Below are 19134 nucleotides of genomic sequence, written 5' to 3' on the forward strand. Positions count from 1 at the left end.
TGTATGTCTATCCCAGTTGTCTTTAGTGATAGTGAGGATTGACTAGTGCACATCCTGTCCTTTCTTCTGCAGGGCTTATCACCAGGGTGAAGCAGGGATTAGGTTAGCAGGCTGCCTCCTTCTGAGGCGCAGAAACCGGTAGCCAAAACACCGAGGTTGTAAGAACCTCTATGACTTACATCAGAGACCGGCAGGACAGCTAAACTCCAAGTTACCTGTCTGACCTAATACCCAGGAAGCACGGTGGCACCCCTCAGAGGCTGAGGCGTGTTAGGTGGCGTCACGAACACAAACTTTATTCCCTTTAAAAACCTTTCCCTTTAACGTTAATGCCCAGGGCCACGGGCCACCGTAACATCCCCCTGTGAACCACCAGACCCGGTACCGAGTACCCCACTGCCCTGTGGGCTCATCATATACATTTCATTTCCCCATGTACCAATGCCTGTACATTCCCTAAAAAGCTAGATCTCCACATGCAGAATCGTTACCCCCAGAGATTTGGAGTTTCCAGCAGAAGGAATTAGTAATGAAGTCTTTTCTTTACAGCTGCGGCTTTATCTCGCCGAGCCACGTTGTCATTAACTGACATCTGTCACAGCGGAAAGCACGCGTTGTGATCGCCCGCTGCCTTGCGACAAAAAGGATCATAGTCGAAGTCGGCTTTAATTGCGGGGCTGTCATATTTCACGTGTTCAGTTCGCAGCTGACTGTGTGACATTACGCCGCTTTTATATGTCGGAACACGGAATGTAATGACAACAATAATCAAACAGTTCTTCAAAAATAAGCTGTAAAGTCTTGACGGAACTACAGGCCCCTCTACTACACAAAAGGAGATGTGTAACATGTTGTATTTGTAGATAAAAAAAACCAAGCTAGTACGGATGGTGCAGAAGAATAATGGGCAAAAAACTCACCAAAATCCCAAACCTTCTAGGTGCCGTATAATAATTTTTTAGAGTTTTTACCTATAGCTTCCACTAGGTGGAGCTCCCTCTAAATTTAACACTAGCTGTAAAAATCTGTATGCTTTAGCTCCCCCTAGTGGTGACTGCATGCAGCCAAAAGTATGACATATTTTGACAAGTTGATAAAGCAAAGCTACTCTTTGCACATAACTTATGGGATAGATCAGAGCCGATGTTTGGACCCAAAAATAGAATTTTAATCCCAGCAGTGTCAAAAATAAGGGATCCAGCGCCACAAATATGGGGGAAATAGTGCATAACTTGGTATTACCTGACAGTCCCATAGCGGAGGTTGAGCTTGAGCCCCATTCTTGTGGTTCGAACCCAAATTCTCTGGGTCAGCAGGGATCCCAGCGGTCAGACACCCTACGATCGGTAGATTGTGTCTCATTTAGATCTTTGGGGATAACTTGCAATTTTGGGAAATAATCTTTTAAGAATTAATTTTGATATCTATGTCAGAAGTCTAAGTAAGTGAGGCAAATTCTGGGGTTTGCTAGAAAAATGACTAATGTGAATGTCTATGGGTTTAGTCTTTTTTTATACTATCTGTAAGTACATATATTATTTTTCTGTATTAATCCTTACACTTTTTTTTCTAGTGCCAAGTGCAATGCCCCAAAATGTATCATTAGAAGTGGTGAACTCAAGGGTAAGTGGCTGTTATTATTTTCACTATTTCTACTGTTTGCATCATTATAAGGAGGTGAGCTGTGATATCATCTATTGTGAATGGTGGATCCTGTGTTATCTACTGTATATAGAGGTGTTATCAGTCATTGTACAGGAGGAGGAGGTGAGCTGTGATATCATCTATTGTGAATGGTGGATCCTGTGTTATCTACTGTATATAGAGGTGTTATCAGTCATTGTACAGGAGGAGGAGGTGAGCTGTGACATCACCTATTGTGAATGATGGATCCTGTGTTATCTACTGTATATAGAGGTGTTATCAGTCATTGTACAGGAGGAGGAGGTGAGCTGTGATATCACCTATTGTGAATGATGGATCCTGTGTTATCTACTGTATATAGAGGTGTAATCAGTCATTGTACAGGAGGAGGAGGAGGTGAGCTGTGACCACCTATTGTGAATGGTGGATCCTGTGTTATCTACTGTATATAGAGGTGTTATCAGTCATTGTACAGGAGGAGGAGGTGAGCTGTGATATCATCTATTGTGAATGGTGGATCCTGTGTTATCTACTGTATATAGAGGTGTTATCAGTCATTGTACAGGAGGAGGAGGTGAGCTGTGACATCACCTATTGTGAATGATGGATCCTGTGTTATCTACTGTATATAGAGGTGTTATCAGTCATTGTACAGGAGGAGGAGGTGAGCTGTGATATCACCTATTGTGAATGGTGGATCCTGTGTTATCTACTGTATATAGAGGTGTAATCAGTCATTGTACAGGAGGAGGAGGAGGTGAGCTGTGACCACCTATTGTGAATGGTGGATCCTGTGTTATCTACTGTATATAGAGCTGCTATCAGTCATTGTACAGGAGGAGGTGAGCTGTGACATCATCTATTGTGAATGGTGGATCCTGTGTTATCTACTGTATATAGAGGTGTTATCAGTCATTGTACAGGAGGAGGTGAGCTGTGACATCATCTATTGTGAATGCTGGATCCTGTGTTATCTACTGTATATAGAGGTGTTATCAGTCATTGTACAGGAGGAGGAGGTGAGCTGTGACATCACCTATTGTGAATGGTGGATCCTGTGTTATCAGTCATTGTACAGGAGGAGAAGGTGAGCTGTGATATCACCTATTGTGAATGGTGGATCCTGTGTTATCTACTGTATATAGAGGTGCTATCAGTCATTGTACAGGAGGAGGAGGTGAGCTGTGATATCACCTATTGTGAATGGTGGATCCTATGTTATCTACTGTATATAGAGGTGTTATCAGTCATTGTACAGGAGGAGGAGGTGAGCTGTGACATCTATTGTGAATGGTGGATCCTGTGTTATCTACTGTATATAGATATCAGTCATTGTACAGGAGGAGGAGGTGAGCTGTGATATCACCTATTGTGAATGGTGGATCATGTGTTATCTACTGTATATAGAGGTGTTATCAATCATTGTACAGGAGGAGGAGGTGAGCTGTGACATCACCTATTGTGAATGGTGGATCCTGTGTTATCTACTGTATATTGAGAGGTGTTATCAATCATTGTACAGGAGGAGGAGGTGAGCTGTGATATCACCTATTGTGAATGGAGGATCCTGTGTTATCTACTGTATATAGAGGTGTTATCAGTCATTGTACAGGAGGAAGAGGTGAGCTGTGATATCACCTATTGTGAATGGTGGATCCTGTGTTATCTACTGTATATAGAGGTGTAATCAGTCATTGTACAGGAGGAGGAGGAGGTGAGCTGTGACCACCTATTGTGAATGGTGGATCCTGTGTTATCTACTGTATATAGAGCTGCTATCAGTCATTGTACAGGAGGAGGTGAGCTGTGACATCATCTATTGTGAATGGTGGATCCTGTGTTATCTACTGTATATAGAGGTGTTATCAGTCATTGTACAGGAGGAGGTGAGCTGTGACATCATCTATTGTGAATGCTGGATCCTGTGTTATCTACTGTATATAGAGGTGTTATCAGTCATTGTACAGGAGGAGGAGGTGAGCTGTGACATCACCTATTGTGAATGGTGGATCCTGTGTTATCAGTCATTGTACAGGAGGAGAAGGTGAGCTGTGATATCACCTATTGTGAATGGTGGATCCTGTGTTATCTACTGTATATAGAGGTGCTATCAGTCATTGTACAGGAGGAGGAGGTGAGCTGTGATATCACCTATTGTGAATGGTGGATCCTATGTTATCTACTGTATATAGAGGTGTTATCAGTCATTGTACAGGAGGAGGAGGTGAGCTGTGACATCTATTGTGAATGGTGGATCCTGTGTTATCTACTGTATATAGATATCAGTCATTGTACAGGAGGAGGAGGTGAGCTGTGATATCACCTATTGTGAATGGTGGATCCTGTGTTATCTACTGTGTATAGAGGTGTTATCAATCATTGTACAGGAGGAGGAGGTGAGCTGTGACATCACCTATTGTGAATGGTGGATCCTGTGTTATCTACTGTATATAGAGAGGTGTTATCAATCATTGTACAGGAGGAGGAGGTGAGCTGTGATATCACCTATTGTGAATGGAGGATCCTGTGTTATCTACTGTATATAGAGGTGTTATCAGTCATTGTACAGGAGGAAGAGGTGAGCTGTGATATCACCTATTGTGAATGGTGGATCCTGTGTTATCTACTGTACATAGAGGTGTTATAAGTCATTGTACAGGAGGAGGAGGTGAGCTGTGACATCACCTATTGTGAATGGTGGATCCTGTGTTATCTACTGTATATAGAGGAGTTATCAGTCATTGCACAGGAGTGGGGGGAGGTGAGCTGTGACATCACTTTTTGTGACTGATGGATCAAACTTAATCTATTAGCAGTGAGTGAACGTGATTGAATCTAGCATTATCGGAGCATGCTTGGGTGTTTTCCAAGTATCGCAGGAGCTCGAGTAATATGTTTGAGTCCCCGCGGCTGCATGATTTGTGGCTGTTAAACACCGGAGTATGCTCGAATAGCGCTATTTTCTGTATATAGGTGTTACCTGTTGCTATAGTGCTGTCTGCGATGATAATGAATGGCTGCTAAGAATTAATATGCTCAGAACAGGAAGTGTCACCCTATTGTAGGGCTCAGGGTGAAAACTATAAGATTGAAGAATCGTTATTATTATTATTATTATTATCATTCATACATAGTGAAATGAAAAAGTAAAAAAAAATACAAAAAATGTATGATAAAAATATGTGTTTAGCCTGATTGTAAACATCATCTTTTATCTGATGACACATTCCCTTTGATGTACACGTAATATAACAATATATTTGGTCGGCTCCTGAGGCTCTTCGTGTAATACTGAGCCTTTGTGACATAATAACATGGTGAAGGTGAAGCATAAGACGCAGGATTCGAGGAACGAATGCGTTTTTGGAGGTTTCCTTTAAGCCGTTTCTGGGATTATTGATGTAAGTTTAGTAAATATCTGAGCTTTGATGCAACGAAATGCATTTAACCTTGAGGACCATAAAATAAATCCACCGCAGACGTCCAGAGACGTGGACCCTAATCACCCCGATAAGTGCGGCCATTACTGCTCGCGGAGGCATCTGAATGCTACAAATATTGATCTGGAATCGCAGTTTTATACTTCTTCACTCGTAGATTGAATGTCTTCACACCGACCGCCGCCACTGTAATTGTTACTAAAATAAATATTTTGTGGCCTCTCGTTATTTTTACTTTGTGAAACAAATTATCTCTTATAAAACTTTACAGGTCATTTATCCTTCTAGACGCGTTATTGAAGGAGAGATGTCTATAGATTTACTAGTGAGAATAGAACGCAAAGAAAAGAAAGGAACAAATTACAGGACACTAACTTCAGAAATCACAGGAAGATAATGTCTACCTATTATCTATCTATTATCTACAGTACAGACCAAAAGTTTGGACACACCTTCTCATTTAAAGATTTTTCTGTATTTTCATGACTATGAAAATTGTACATTCACACTGAAGGCATCAAAACTGTGAATTAACACATGTGGAATGATATACTTAACAAAAAAGTGTGAAACAACTGAAATTATGTCTTATATTCTAGGTTCTTCAAAGCAGCCATCTTTTGCTTTGATGACTGCTTTGCACACTCTTGGCATTCTCTTGATGAGCTTCAAGAGGTAGTCACCGGGAATGGTCTTCCAACAATCTTGAAGGAGTTCTCAGAGATGCTTAGCACTTGTTGGCCCTTTTGCCTTCACTCTGTGCGGTCCAGCTCACCCCAAACCATCTCGATTGGGTTCAGGTCTGGTGACTGTGGAGGCCAGGTCATCTGGCGTAGCCCCCCATCACTCTCCTTCTTGGTCAAATAGCCCTTACACAGCCTGGAGGTTGTGTTTGGGGTCATTGTCCTGTTGAAAAATAAATTATGGTCCAACTAAACGCAAACCGGATGGAATAGCATGCCGCTGCAAGATGATGTGGTAGCCATGCTGGTTCAGTATGCCTTCAATTTTGAATAAATCCCCAACAGTGTCACCAGCAAAGCACCCCCACAACATCACACCTCCTCCTCCTCCATGCTTCACGGTGGGAACCAGGCATGTAGAGTCCATCCGTTCACCTCTTCTGCGTCGCACAAAGACACGGTGGTTGGAACCAAAGATCTCACATTTGGACGCATCAGACCAAAGCACAGATTTCCACTGGTCTAATGTCCATTCCTTGTTTTTTAGCCCAAACAAGTCTCTTCTGCTTGTTGCCTGTCCTTAGCAGTGGTTTCCTAGCAGCTATTTTACCATGAAGGCCTGCTGCACAAAGTCTCCTCTTAACAGTTGTTGCAGAGATGTGTCTGCTGCTAGAACTCTGTGTGGCATTGACCTGGTCTCTAATCTGAGCTGCTGTTAACCTGCGGTTTCTGAGGCTGGTGACTCGGATAAACTTATCCTCAGAAGCAGAGGTGACTCTTGGTCTTCCTTTCCTGTGGCGGTCATCATGTGAGCCAGTTTCTTTGTAGCGCTTGATGGTTTTTGCCACTGCATTTGGGGACACTTTCAAAGTTTGCCCAATTTTTCGGACTGACTGACCTTCATTTCTTAAAGTAATGATGGCCACTCGTTTTTCTTTACTTAGCTGCTTTTTTCTTGCCATAATACAAATTCTAACAGTCTATTCAGTAGGACTATCAGCTGTGTATCCACCAGACTTCTGCACAACACAACTGATGGTCCCAACCCCATTTATAAGGCAAGAAATCCCACTTATTAAACCTGGCAGGGCACACCTGTGACGTGAAAACCATTCCCGGTGACTACCTCTTCAAGCTCATCAAGAGAATGCCAAGAGTGTGCAAAGCAGTCATCAAAGCAAAAGGTGGCTACTTTGAAGAACCTAGAATATAAGACAATTTCAGTTGTTTCACACTTTTTTGTGAAGCATATAATTCCACATGTGTTAATTCATAGTTTTGATGCCTTCAGTGTGAATGTACAATTTTCATAGTCATGAAAATACAGAAAAATCTTTAAATGAGAAGGTGTGTCCAAACTTTTGGTCTGTACTGTATATATTATCTATCTATCTATCTATCTATCTATCTATCTATCTATCTATCTATCTATTATTTATCTATCTATCTATATATTATCTATCTATCTACCTATCATCTATTATATACAGTGGGGCAAAAAAGTATTTAGTCAGTCAGCAATAGTGCAAGTTCCACCACTTAAAAAGATGAGAGGCGTCTGTAATTTACATCATAGGTAGACCTCAACTATGGGAGACAAACTGAGAAAAAAAAATCCAGAAAATCACATTGTCTGTTTTTTTAACATTTTTTTTGCATTTTATGGTGGAAAATAAGTATTTGGTCAGAAACAAACAATCAAGATTTCTGGCTCTCACAGACCTGTAACTTCTTCTTTAAGAGTCTCCTCTTTCCTCCACTCATTACCTGTAGTAATGGCACCTGTTTAAACTTGTTATCAGTATAAAAAGACACCTGTGCACACCCTCAAACAGTCTGACTCCAAACTCCACTATGGTGAAGACCAAAGAGCTGTCAAAGGACACCAGAAACAAAATTGTAGCCCTGCACCAGGCTGGGAAGACTGAATCTGCAATAGCCAACCAGCTTGGAGTGAGGAAATCAACAGTGGGAGCAATAATTAGAAAATGGAAGACATACAAGACCACTGATAATCTCCCTCGATCTGGGGCTCCACGCAATATCCCACCCCGTGGGGTCAGAATGATCACAAGAACGGTGAGCAAAAATCCCAGAACCACACGGGGGGACCTAGTGAATGAACTGCAGAGAGCTGGGACCAATGTAACAAGGCCTACCATAAGTAACACACTACGCCACCATGGACTCAGATCCTGCAGTGCCAGACGTGTCCCACTGCTTAAGCCAGTACATGTCCGGGCTCGTCTGAAGTTTGCTAGAGAGAATTTGGATGATCCAGAGGAGTTTTGGGAGAATGTCCTATGGTCTGATGAAACCAAACTGGAACTGTTTGGTAGAAAAACAACTTGTCGTGTTTGGAGGAAAAAGAATACTGAGTTGCATCCATCAAACACCATACCTACTGTAAAGCATGGTGGTGGAAACATCATGCTTTGGGGCTGTTTCTCTGCAAAGGGGCCAGGACGACTCATCCGGGTACATGAAAGAATGAATGGGGCCATGTATCGTGAGATTTTGAGTGCAAACCTCCTTCCATCAGCAAGGGCATTGAAGATGAAACGTGGCTGGGTCTTTCAACATGACAATGATCCAAAGCACACCGCCAGGGCAACGAAGGAGTGGCTTCGTAAGAAGCATTTCAAGGTCCTGGAGTGGCCTAGCTAGTCTCCAGATCTCAACCCTATAGAAAACCTATGGAGGGAGTTGAAAGTCCGTGTTGCCAAGCGAAAAGCCAAAAACATCACTGCTCTAGAAGAGATCTGCATGGAGGAATGGGCCAACATACCAACAACAGTGTGTGGCAACCTTGTGAAGACTTACAGAAAACGTTTGACCTCTGTCATTGCCAACAAAGGATATATTACAAAGTATTGAGATGAAATTTTGTTTCTGACCAAATACTTATTTTCCACCATAATATGCAAATAAAATGTTAAAAAAACAGACAATGTGATTTTCTGGATTTTTTTTTCTCAGTTTGTCTCCCATAGTTGAGGTCTACCTATGATGTAAATTACAGACGCCTCTCATCTTTTTAAGTGGTGGAACTTGCACTATTGCTGACTGACTAAATACTTTTTTGCCCCACTGTATATATATATATATATATATATATTATCGATCATCTTTTATCTATTATCTATCATCTATCTATCTATCTATCTATCTATCTATCTATCTATCTATCTATCTATCATTTATCTATCTATCTATCTATCTATCTATCTATCTATCTATCTATCTATCTATCTATCTATATATTATCTATCTATCTATCTACCTATCATCTATTATATATATATATATTATCGATCATCTTTTATCTATTATCTATCATCTATTTATCTATCTATCTATCTATCTATCTATCATCTATTATCTATCTATTATGTATCATCTATCTATTATCTATCTATCTATCTATCTATCTATTATCTATTTTATATATATATATATATATATATATATATTAACGATTATCTATTATCTATTATCTATCTATCTATCTATCTATCTATCTATCTATCCATCATCTATCTATTATCTATCTATCTATCTATTATCTATTATATATATATATATATATATATATTAACGATTATCTATTATCTATCTATCTATCTATCTATCTATCTATCTATCTATCTATCTATCTATCGTCTATTATCTTTCTACCTATCTATCTATTATCTATCTATCTATCTATCTATCTATCTATCTATCTATCTATCTATCTATCTATCTATCTATCTATCTATCTATCTATTATATATCTATTATCTATCATCTATTATCTATCTATCTATCTATCTATCTATCTATCTATCTATCTATCTATCCATCCATCTATCTATCTATCTATCTATTATCTATCATCTATTATCTATCTATCTATTATCTATCTATCTATCTATTGTCTATTATCTTTCTACCTATCTATCTATTATATATCTATTATCTATCATCTATTATCTATCTATTATCTATCTATTATCCATCTATTATCTATCTATTGTCTATTATCTACGGTATCTAACTATCATCTATATATTCTCTATCTATTTTTCTGAATTTATATCCTTTTGCACGGAGGGGACTGCTTGCTTGAGAGGTCATGCACCTATAGTACTTTTATATGTGTGCTGTTCCAATTTTTTGCTCTATCTATTTTCTATCTATTATCTAGTTATCATCTATATAATATCTATTATCTGTCTATCTATCTGTATATCATACAGTGTGACTATGGGGTTAGTATTGGGGGCGTCTTATTGAATACCTCTCCATTACTAACCTTGGGGTTTGATGTCACTGGACAATACAAAAGTGACATAACTCCCCCCCCCAACTATCACCCCACTTGCCACCGCTACCGGGCAAGTGGGAAGAGTCGGGCAAAACGACAGATTTGGTGCATCTAATAGATGTGCTTTTTCTGTGCGGCTGTGGGCAGCTATTTTTAGGCTGGGGGGAATATCCATGGCCCCTTCCCAGCCTGAGAATGCCAGCCCCCAGCTGTCTACTTTAGCAAGGCTGGTTAAAAATGTGGGAGGCCCCACGCCGTTTTTTTTAAATTATTTATTTAAATAATTAAAAAATGCGATGGGAGGACCCCTCTATTGTTGATAACCAGCATTGCTGAAGCTGATAGCTGAGGGTTGCAGCCCCCAGCTTTGAGTTTTTCCTGGCTGGTTATCAAAAATACAGGGGAACCCATGTCGTTTTTTTTTCTAATTATTTATTTGCAGCTCAGGAGTGGCTGATGAATACTCCCATCAGCGGCTCCTGCTCTCGCTGTTATTAGCGGCAGCAGGTGTTGGCTGATGGGAGCAGTAGTCCCACCTGCTGATACCAGTGGCCAGAGGTAAACTTCATACCTCCGATCACAGCTGAGCGCTCACACTGTCTTCTAACAATGTGGGAACCACGGCTCTCTGACCGGCGGGGATGATTTCACCACAGATCAGAATCAGTGTTTGCTGTGCTGTCATGTGCTTTACAGTGTAACAAACACCCGGTGTTCGGGCAGCCGAACCCAAACAGTAACATGGACTTCATGGTGAAGTCCGTGTTCGGTGTCCATGTCCGAACAGTAGGTGTTCGGTACGGACGCCAAACTTTACTGTTCAGGTTCGCTCATCTCTATCTATCATCTATCATCTATCTAGCTATTATCTGTCTATTATCTATCTATCTATTATATATCTATTATTTATCTATATCTATTATCTATCAATCATCTATTATCTATCTATCTACATATCCATCTATTATTTTTCTATCTATCTACATCTCTGTTAATTAATATCGTATTTATTTCTTGAAGACAATATCTTTTTTTCAACCATTTTTAACCCCATAGTATTTAAATAAAAAGAAATCAACTGCTAAATCTTGAGAAAATATCTACAACCGTTTTATGTATGCAGCTCTCATGCAGACCCATGTGCCTAATCAGTCACTCGGAATCACTGATCACTGTCCATCTAAGAAAGTGACCGTGGAGATCGTTCCGTTTTGTGTATACAGCTCTCACTCAGGCTCATGTGTTTCCATGGTTCCATACTACAAAACATAACCTCCACAGTCTGATCCTACATTTTTTCCCTTTCATCTGTCTCCTTGTCTAGTGTCTGTAGGTGGCAGAAGGACTGGACTGGACTGACTACACAGGATTTGTTTGTAGTCTGTCACCATGGAGACGCCTACTTGTAAAATACTTTTTTTTTACCTGAAAATGATTGTACATGTATTTACACCCCATGAAGCAGCGGTAATCTCATTCCCTAATCCTGTGCACACATACGGGGATGCAGAGGTGCGGGACTGTATATCAACTCAATTTACCATTTACGCTCTGTACCGAACTGCACAAAAGCTGCGTCATAAATAACAAAAATAAAGCAGAACGCCGCGGCCATAAAACATCCGCCCGGAATAGGTTTGCAGGAGACAATAGCCGCGCCGTGCGCTCGGATAAAACACACAAAGTTAAGAGGACGTTTTATGTCGTTTTATAGTAATAATAAAAATAACCAAAAATACTAATCAGAGGGTTTTATGGCCGTAATGCCGCCATCAATCACCGAGATCCACCGTGGGAATGGCCGCCGCTCACGGAGGAGAGGCACCTAGCGAAGGCACGGCTCCATCTTCTCCACATTCATCAAAAATAGGAAGGCAGTCAGCCATAGCCGGATTAGAATACGAGGTTGAGATGAAGTGAGTGACCCATTATTCCTCCACAAGTGACACTTACCGTGACCCTAATCAATCACTCAGAATCACTCATCACTTTCCATCTACGAGAGCGGCCGTGGAGGACTGAGCTGCAAATTGGCCTTTTATAAAGGGTTTCTGTCTACATAGCTATTGTTACAGCGACAACGGCTGCTTTTACACGGCTTTTTGGGATACTTGTACACACAGATGTAGGGAGTATAATGTGTTTTTTTTATCCTCTTCATTTATTATGGGGTATGGAGAAACTGAAGAGCATAATACATGGCTTTTACCAGCTCTTTAGTTGCCAACCAATAAAATTTGGCGCAAATTGAATATCCAGGCCAATTTCAAGCAAATCTGGAGAATTGCAATTTTGCCGGTTTTTTTTATCTCTACCAAAGACACGATTGGCTCTGCTACATGCCTGGAAACCACTGGTTTTCTTTGCTCTGGCACTGCAAGGGTTAAAACTGCTTAGTTGGACTCCTGGATTTCTCTGTCTTGAGTTGTATCAGCTGTTCTGAGTTTGTTACTCACAGCAGGTATAAGAATCCTCTTCCTTGCTTCTGACCTTGCCAGTGATAGCTTTTATTACCAGGTTTGAAGTTGAAGGGGAGAGTTCAGTGTTTAGAGTTGACGGTTGGAGAGTTTTTCAGAAAATTACTGTGTGGAGTTGGTTTGCATGTTTATCCTTATCCTTCCTATTCCTCCCATGTTTACCCTTAACTCTGTCGTTTTGTAAGTGTATTTGTATGATTATAGTTTTCATTTATCTTGTCTGTTTTTCCCTGTTTTTCCCTCTCTGTCTGGTTAGTGTTTGCCTATGCACTTCAGTCCCACACCTCCCTGGGTGGTGGAGGGAACAGATAGGACCATAGCAAGATATGAGACTCCTACATCTCCACCATTCGGGAACAAGGATATCCTAGGATGCCCCTAGTTTAAGGGATAGTATAGGTGCCCACAGTCCCTTGTCACTATGTGATATTATCACTGGCCATATCTTCTTGGATCTACTATGGATCCTATTGCTGCCTGGAGGTGGCAGAATGGCGTTCAGTTGCTTTGCTGTGTCCATTGACTTCAGGCATAGAGCCTACAACTCCCAGGCAACCTCTGGTGGACCCCAAGATCACTTTGCCAGAAAGTTTCTCAGTGGGTCAAAACACATTTGTGGTTTTCAGGGAGACCTGCAAGCTTTATTTTAGGTTAAGACCTCACTCCACGAGCACCGAGGAGCAAGTAATTTCTCTCCTCCAGAGTGACCCTCAAGCCTGGACATTCACTTGCCCATCTGATTCCCAGTCGCTTCAATCGGTCGAGGAAATTTTTCAGGCTCTGGGTCTTATCTATGAGGAACTTGACCATGTCTCTCTGGCTAAGTCTAAATTACATTAGCTTGATTAGGGAGACCAGCCAGCGGAGTAGTGCTCCAACTTCCATAGTTGGTCTACACATAATAGGTGGAATGACTCCGTGCTTCATATTCAGCTTTGTCAGGGGCTATCTGAAACAGTAAAGGATGCCTTTGCTCTTTATGAGACTTTCCGTGGAGGCCGCCATGCTTCTAGCTATCCACGTAGACCACTGTCTCAGAGATGGGCAAAAGATGACATCTCAATTTTCTGGGAATCATATGTCTAATGAACCTAGGCCTGAGTCCACCAATGAACCCATGCAATTGGACGCAGTGACTTGTTGCGGGTGGAAAATTGTCCTCCAGCGGCTAGGTACAAAAGAGGAGTTTGTATTTTTTGTGGGGGATGAGTTATTTTGTGGGTACCAGCCCATCCATATGTAACCGCATACAGCCGCTGGAGGTTAGCAACCTGGGTGTCCATCTTTCCTCCGTTGGAAGGTCGTAATTCTTTCTACCAATCAAAATCATTTTGGGTGGAAGAAATATGTGTATTTCTGCCTTTTTGGACAGTGGGGCGGGATTTAATCTGGTTGACGCCCAGTTTGTCTAGAATCAGGGCTTTATTCATGAGTTGTCAATCAACAACTAATCCAATAATCATGATAGATTCTGCATCCTTGAGTCAGGGGCATTTCACTCAGGTCATTCGGTATATACGACTTCAGGTAGAGAGCCATGCACACTGAATCCATCAAATGTTATGTGTTAGAGGGATTGCCCTGCCCAGTGGTTCTTGGCCTACCTTGGCTGACGTGACACAATGCTGACGTGAACTGGCAGGCACAGGAGACAGTGAGGTGGAGAGATTATTGTCAAAACAACTGCATGTGCACTCCTTTATCCATGGTCAGATTTAGTTTTGAGCCGAAACGTCGCCACTCTGGGCTATTAAATAAGCACCTTATTCACCTATTATTGGTGTGCTGCCTCCATTTTTTGTCTCCTACATTGAGCATTGGTTGCTGACTTGGAGGTACAGCACCCAGACACACTGCTGCCTGCTGCTATCTATCTATCTATCTATCTATCTATCTATCTATCTATCTATCTATCTATCTATCTATCTATCTATCTATTATCTATCTATCTATCTATCTATCTATCTATCTATCTATCTATCTATATCTATCTATCTATCTATTATCTATTTAGCTATCTATTATGTATTTATTATCTATATATCTATTATCTATCTATTATCTATTTATTATCTATTATCTGTCTATCAATTATCTATTTACTAGATTGTGGCCCGATTCTAACGCATCGGGTATTCTAGAATATGCATGTCCCCGTAGTATATGGACAATGATGATTCCAGAATTCGCGGCAGACTGTGCCTGTCGCTGATTGGTCGAGGCAACCTTTATGACATCATCGTTGCCATGGCAACCATTATGACATCTACGTCGATACTGTGCCCGTCGCTGAATCAGAAACGTGAGATGTCTACGTCCTTTATGACATCATCGTCGCTGTGCCCGTTGCTGATTGGTCGAGGCCTGGCGGCCTCGACCAATCAGATGCGGGATTTCTACGTCCTTTATGACATCATCGTCGCTGTGCCCGTTGCTGATTGCCCGTTGCCAATCAGAGAGCCGGGATTTCCAGGACAGACAGACAGACAGACAGACAGACAGACAGACAGACGGAAAAACCCTTAGACAATTATATATATAGATTATCTATCTATCTATCTATTATGTATCGATTATCTATCTATCTACAGTATCTATCTATCTATCTATCTATCTATCTATCTATCTATCTATCTATCTATCTATTGTCCAGAAAAATGAAGGCAGCACTCCAATAGAAAAAATAGGTGATTTATTGGCCCATGTGCGACGTTTCAGTCCAAGATGTGGACCTTGAGAAAGGTCCACATCTTGGACTGAAACGTCGCACATGGGCCAATAAATCACCTATTTTTTCTATTGGAGTGCTGCCTTCATTTTCTGGACAATAGCATGACTTTTGGATATGGGATGGACCCCACTCCTTCTTAAAACCACCATAACTACTGTAAACCTAGGTACTAAAATAAATACACAAAACACATTATTTTGGTTGTCAAAATGGCCACAGCTTTTATTCAAATCACAGGATTAAATAATCACAGTAGCAGTCAGGTGGAGTGCTAGTACATTGGGATTCACAAGTACTGCGATATCCCCAGCTGTCTGACATACAGCACCAGGACAGACAGCCATAAAGGGGCGGCACGCACTGGCTTGCCATTCAAGCAGAGCCAGTAAACTTTCAGGGCACCAATGACCCTATTATCCTCACTCCTGTGCTTAACCACTGTGCCCGCCCCTGATTGATGTTACCATTACAACGTCCTTGAGGCTGGCCACCAAAGCCGAGCCTGCTCACCACCATGAGGTTTTACATCCTCTATTAGTTAAAATGAGTCCACCTTAACTTGTCTGCAACTTCCACCTGACTCCTAAACCGCAAAGCCGTGACGGGTTATAAATTCCAAGTCTCATTTGACACCTTTTTTTTTTTTTTAATAATTAAATCATTTTTGCAAACTTAAAAATTAGGAGTCCCTGCAAAAGCATTAATGGGACTAAACTTGGCAAACCCCCGACTCACAAAGAGTCATCCTACAGCGCTCAGGAGAGGAAAAACCCCCTGTGGAGGAAACCTCCAGGGAACCATGGCTGAAGGATTGCCCTTCCCTTGAGCTTAGAAGGTTGCCACAAATAATAACTCTTTATAGCCAATATACAATTGAACCTGGTACAAGATATACAATGACACATTCAAAAATACAATAAAGCATTTATCATTATACAAGCAATAATTAAAAAGTTTAAGGACAGAGATTATAAACAGGGCGGGAGGGCAGGTAATGTTTCCTCCTGTCCATCGTGTGAGAGAAAGAGGGAGAGCCAGAGTTGCCTCCCCTATATAAGCCCCACCCTCCTCACAGTAATACACCAGGCACAAACATCTAAACTCCTTCCTCTTAAAGCAACATCACTCTTGTTTAAAATCTACACTGCAATACAAACAAAGGCTGCAGGAGTTCTCAGTCCACCCATCCCCAAGTCATGTCCACCTCCGTCTAGTCTCCGGTGGTTTCTTGAGGTTTGGTATATACCTGGAAGGATTTTTTGCACCCTTTGTCTTCTTTTGGTGCTGCTTTTTGTTTTCTTTTTCCATATCTATCTATCTATCTATCTATCTATCTATCTATCTATCTATCTATCTATCTATCTATCTATCTATCTCTATTATCTATCTATCTATTTATCTATTTGTTATCTATTATCTATCTATTATCTATCTATACATTATCTATATATCAATTATCTATTTATTATCTATCTATCTATTATGTATCTATTTATCATCTATATATTATATGTATGTCTATTATCTATTTATCATCTATCTATTATCTATTATCTATTTCTTATCTATCTATCTATCTCTATTATCTATCTATTTATTATCTATTTATTATTTAGTATCTATCTATCCATCTCTTCACTTGCTATGTCTTCCCTGGGTGGTTGCGTTCTTCCCGAGATGCAGATGCATTGAGCAGTATTTTGCATCAGTGCCACATTCCTTTCTCTGCCAGCAAAGTCTCCAAAGCTGGATATGTCCCAGGTTACTTATCCTTAATGCTGCAAAACAACAGCTCGTTATGTGGCTAATAAGCTCTAAGCCCCTGAAACAGGCGAACGCTTCCTGGACATAAGAACAGATCAATTCTGCTTCATTTTCCATGTTCTGTGCTCGTTGTCAGATTATCCAGCCTCGTTCTTTGTCCGAGTGAGAAAAGAGGATTAGGACTTTGCTCCGTCACATTCTGCCTCTGCAACTAGGGACCATCAGTTACTTTCTTTATGATCTAAACAAGTGCAGTATCTGCTGCGTTGGAATATGGGGCGTGTGCCGTCCTCAGCGTGTGATGTCCTCAGTGTGTGATGTCCTCAGCGTGTGCCGTCCTTAGCGTGTAATGTCCTCAGCGTGTGATGTCCCCAGCGTATGCTGTCCTCAGCGTGTGATGTCCTCAGTGTGTGCCGTCCTCAGTGTGTGATGTCCTCAGCGTGTGATGTCCTCAGTGTGTGCCGTCCTCAGCCTGTGATGTCCTCAGCGTGTGATGTCCTCAGCGTGTGATGTCCTCAGCGTGTGCCGTCCTCAGCGTGTGATGTCCTCAGTGTGTGATGTCCTCAGCGTGTGATGTCCTCAGCGTGTGCCGTCCTCAGCGTGTGATGTCCTCAGCGTGTGATGTCCTCTGCATGTGATGTCCTCAGCGTGTGCCGTCCTCAGCGTGTGATGTCCTCAGCATGTCATGTCCTCAGCGTGTGCCGTCCTCAGCATGTAATGTCCTCAGCGTGTGATGTCCTCAGCGTGTGCCATCCTCAGTGTGTGATGTCCTCAGTGTGTGCCGTCCTCAGCGTGTGATGTCCTCGGCGTGTCATGTCCTCAGCGTGTGCCATCCTCAACATGTCATGTCCTCAGCGTGTGCCGTCCTCAGCGTGTAATGTTCTCAGCGTGTGATGTCAACAGCGTGTGCTGTCTTCAGCGTGTGATGTCCTCACTGTGTGCCGTCCTCAGCGTGTGATGTCCTCAGCGTGTGATGTCCTCAGCGTGTGATGTCCTCAGCGTGTGCCGTCCTCCGCGTGTGATGTCCTCAGTGTGTGATGTCCTCAGCGTGTAATGTCCTCAGCGTGTGCCGTCCTCAGCGTGTGATGTCCTGACTCCTCAGCGTGTGATGTCCCCAGCGTGTGATGTACTCAGTGTGTGCCATCTTCAGCGTGTGATGTCCTCAGCATGTGATGTCCTCAGCCTGTGAAGTCCTCAGCGTGTGTCGTCCTCAGCATGTGATGTCCCCGGCCTGTGCCGTCCTCAGCGTGTGCCGTACTCAGCGTGTGCCATTCTCAGCATGTGATGTCCTCAGCGTGTGATGTCCTCAGCGTGTGCCGTCCTCAGCGTGTGCCGTCCTCAGCGTATGCCGTCCTCAGCGTGTGCCATTCTCAGCATGTGATGTCCTCAGCGTGTGATGTCCTCAGCGTGTGCCGTCCTCAGCGTGTGCCGTCCTCAGCGTGTGATGTCCTCAGCGTATGCCGTCCTCAGCGTGTGCCATTCTCAGCGTGTGATGTCCTCAGCGTGTGATGTCCTCAGCGTGTGCCGTCCTCAGCGTGATGTCCTCAGTGTGTGCCGTCCTCAGCTTGTGATGTCCTCAGCGTGTGCAGTCCTCAGCGTGTGCTGTCTTCAGCGTGTGATGTCCTCAGCGTGTGATGTCCCCAGCGTGTGCCATCGTCAGCGTGTGCCATCCTCAGCGTGCTGCCCTCAGCGTGTGCCATCCTCAGTGTGTGCCATTCTCAGCGTGTGATGTCCTCAGCGTGTGCCGCCCTCAGCGTGTGCCATTCTCAGCGTGTGCCCTCCTCAGCGTGTGCTGCCCTCAGCGTGTGCCGTCCTCAGCATGTGCCATTCTCAGTGTGTGCCGTCCTCAGTGTGTGCTGCCCTCAGCGTGTGATGTCCTCAGCGTGTGCCACCCTCAGCGTGTGCCATCCTCAGCGTGTGATGTCCTCAGCGTGTGCCGTCCTCAGCGTGTGCCATCCTCAGCGTGTGCCGCCCTCAGCGTGTGCCGTCCTCAGCGTGTGATGTCCTCAGCATGTGCCATCCTCAGCGTGTGATGTCCTCAGCATGTGCCGCCCTCAGCGTGTGATGTCCCCAGCGTGTGCCGTCC

The 19134-nt window shown here is 42.6% G+C and overlaps 1 protein-coding gene across 1 annotated transcript in view; it reads left to right on the plus strand.

The window, feature by feature from the left end:
- Positions 1-19134, plus strand: part of DCC (DCC netrin 1 receptor) — a 1008503-nt gene that overhangs the window by 788758 nt on the left and 200611 nt on the right. The window contains exon 12 of the mRNA XM_069745998.1: positions 1574-1623. Coding sequence (XP_069602099.1) covers positions 1574-1623 — 50 coding nt within the window. The remainder of the gene's footprint in view (positions 1-1573; positions 1624-19134) is intronic.

Source organism: Ranitomeya imitator, chromosome 1, assembly GCF_032444005.1.
Source record: "Ranitomeya imitator isolate aRanImi1 chromosome 1, aRanImi1.pri, whole genome shotgun sequence".
In the NCBI taxonomy this organism is placed as follows: domain Eukaryota; kingdom Metazoa; phylum Chordata; class Amphibia; order Anura; family Dendrobatidae; genus Ranitomeya; species Ranitomeya imitator.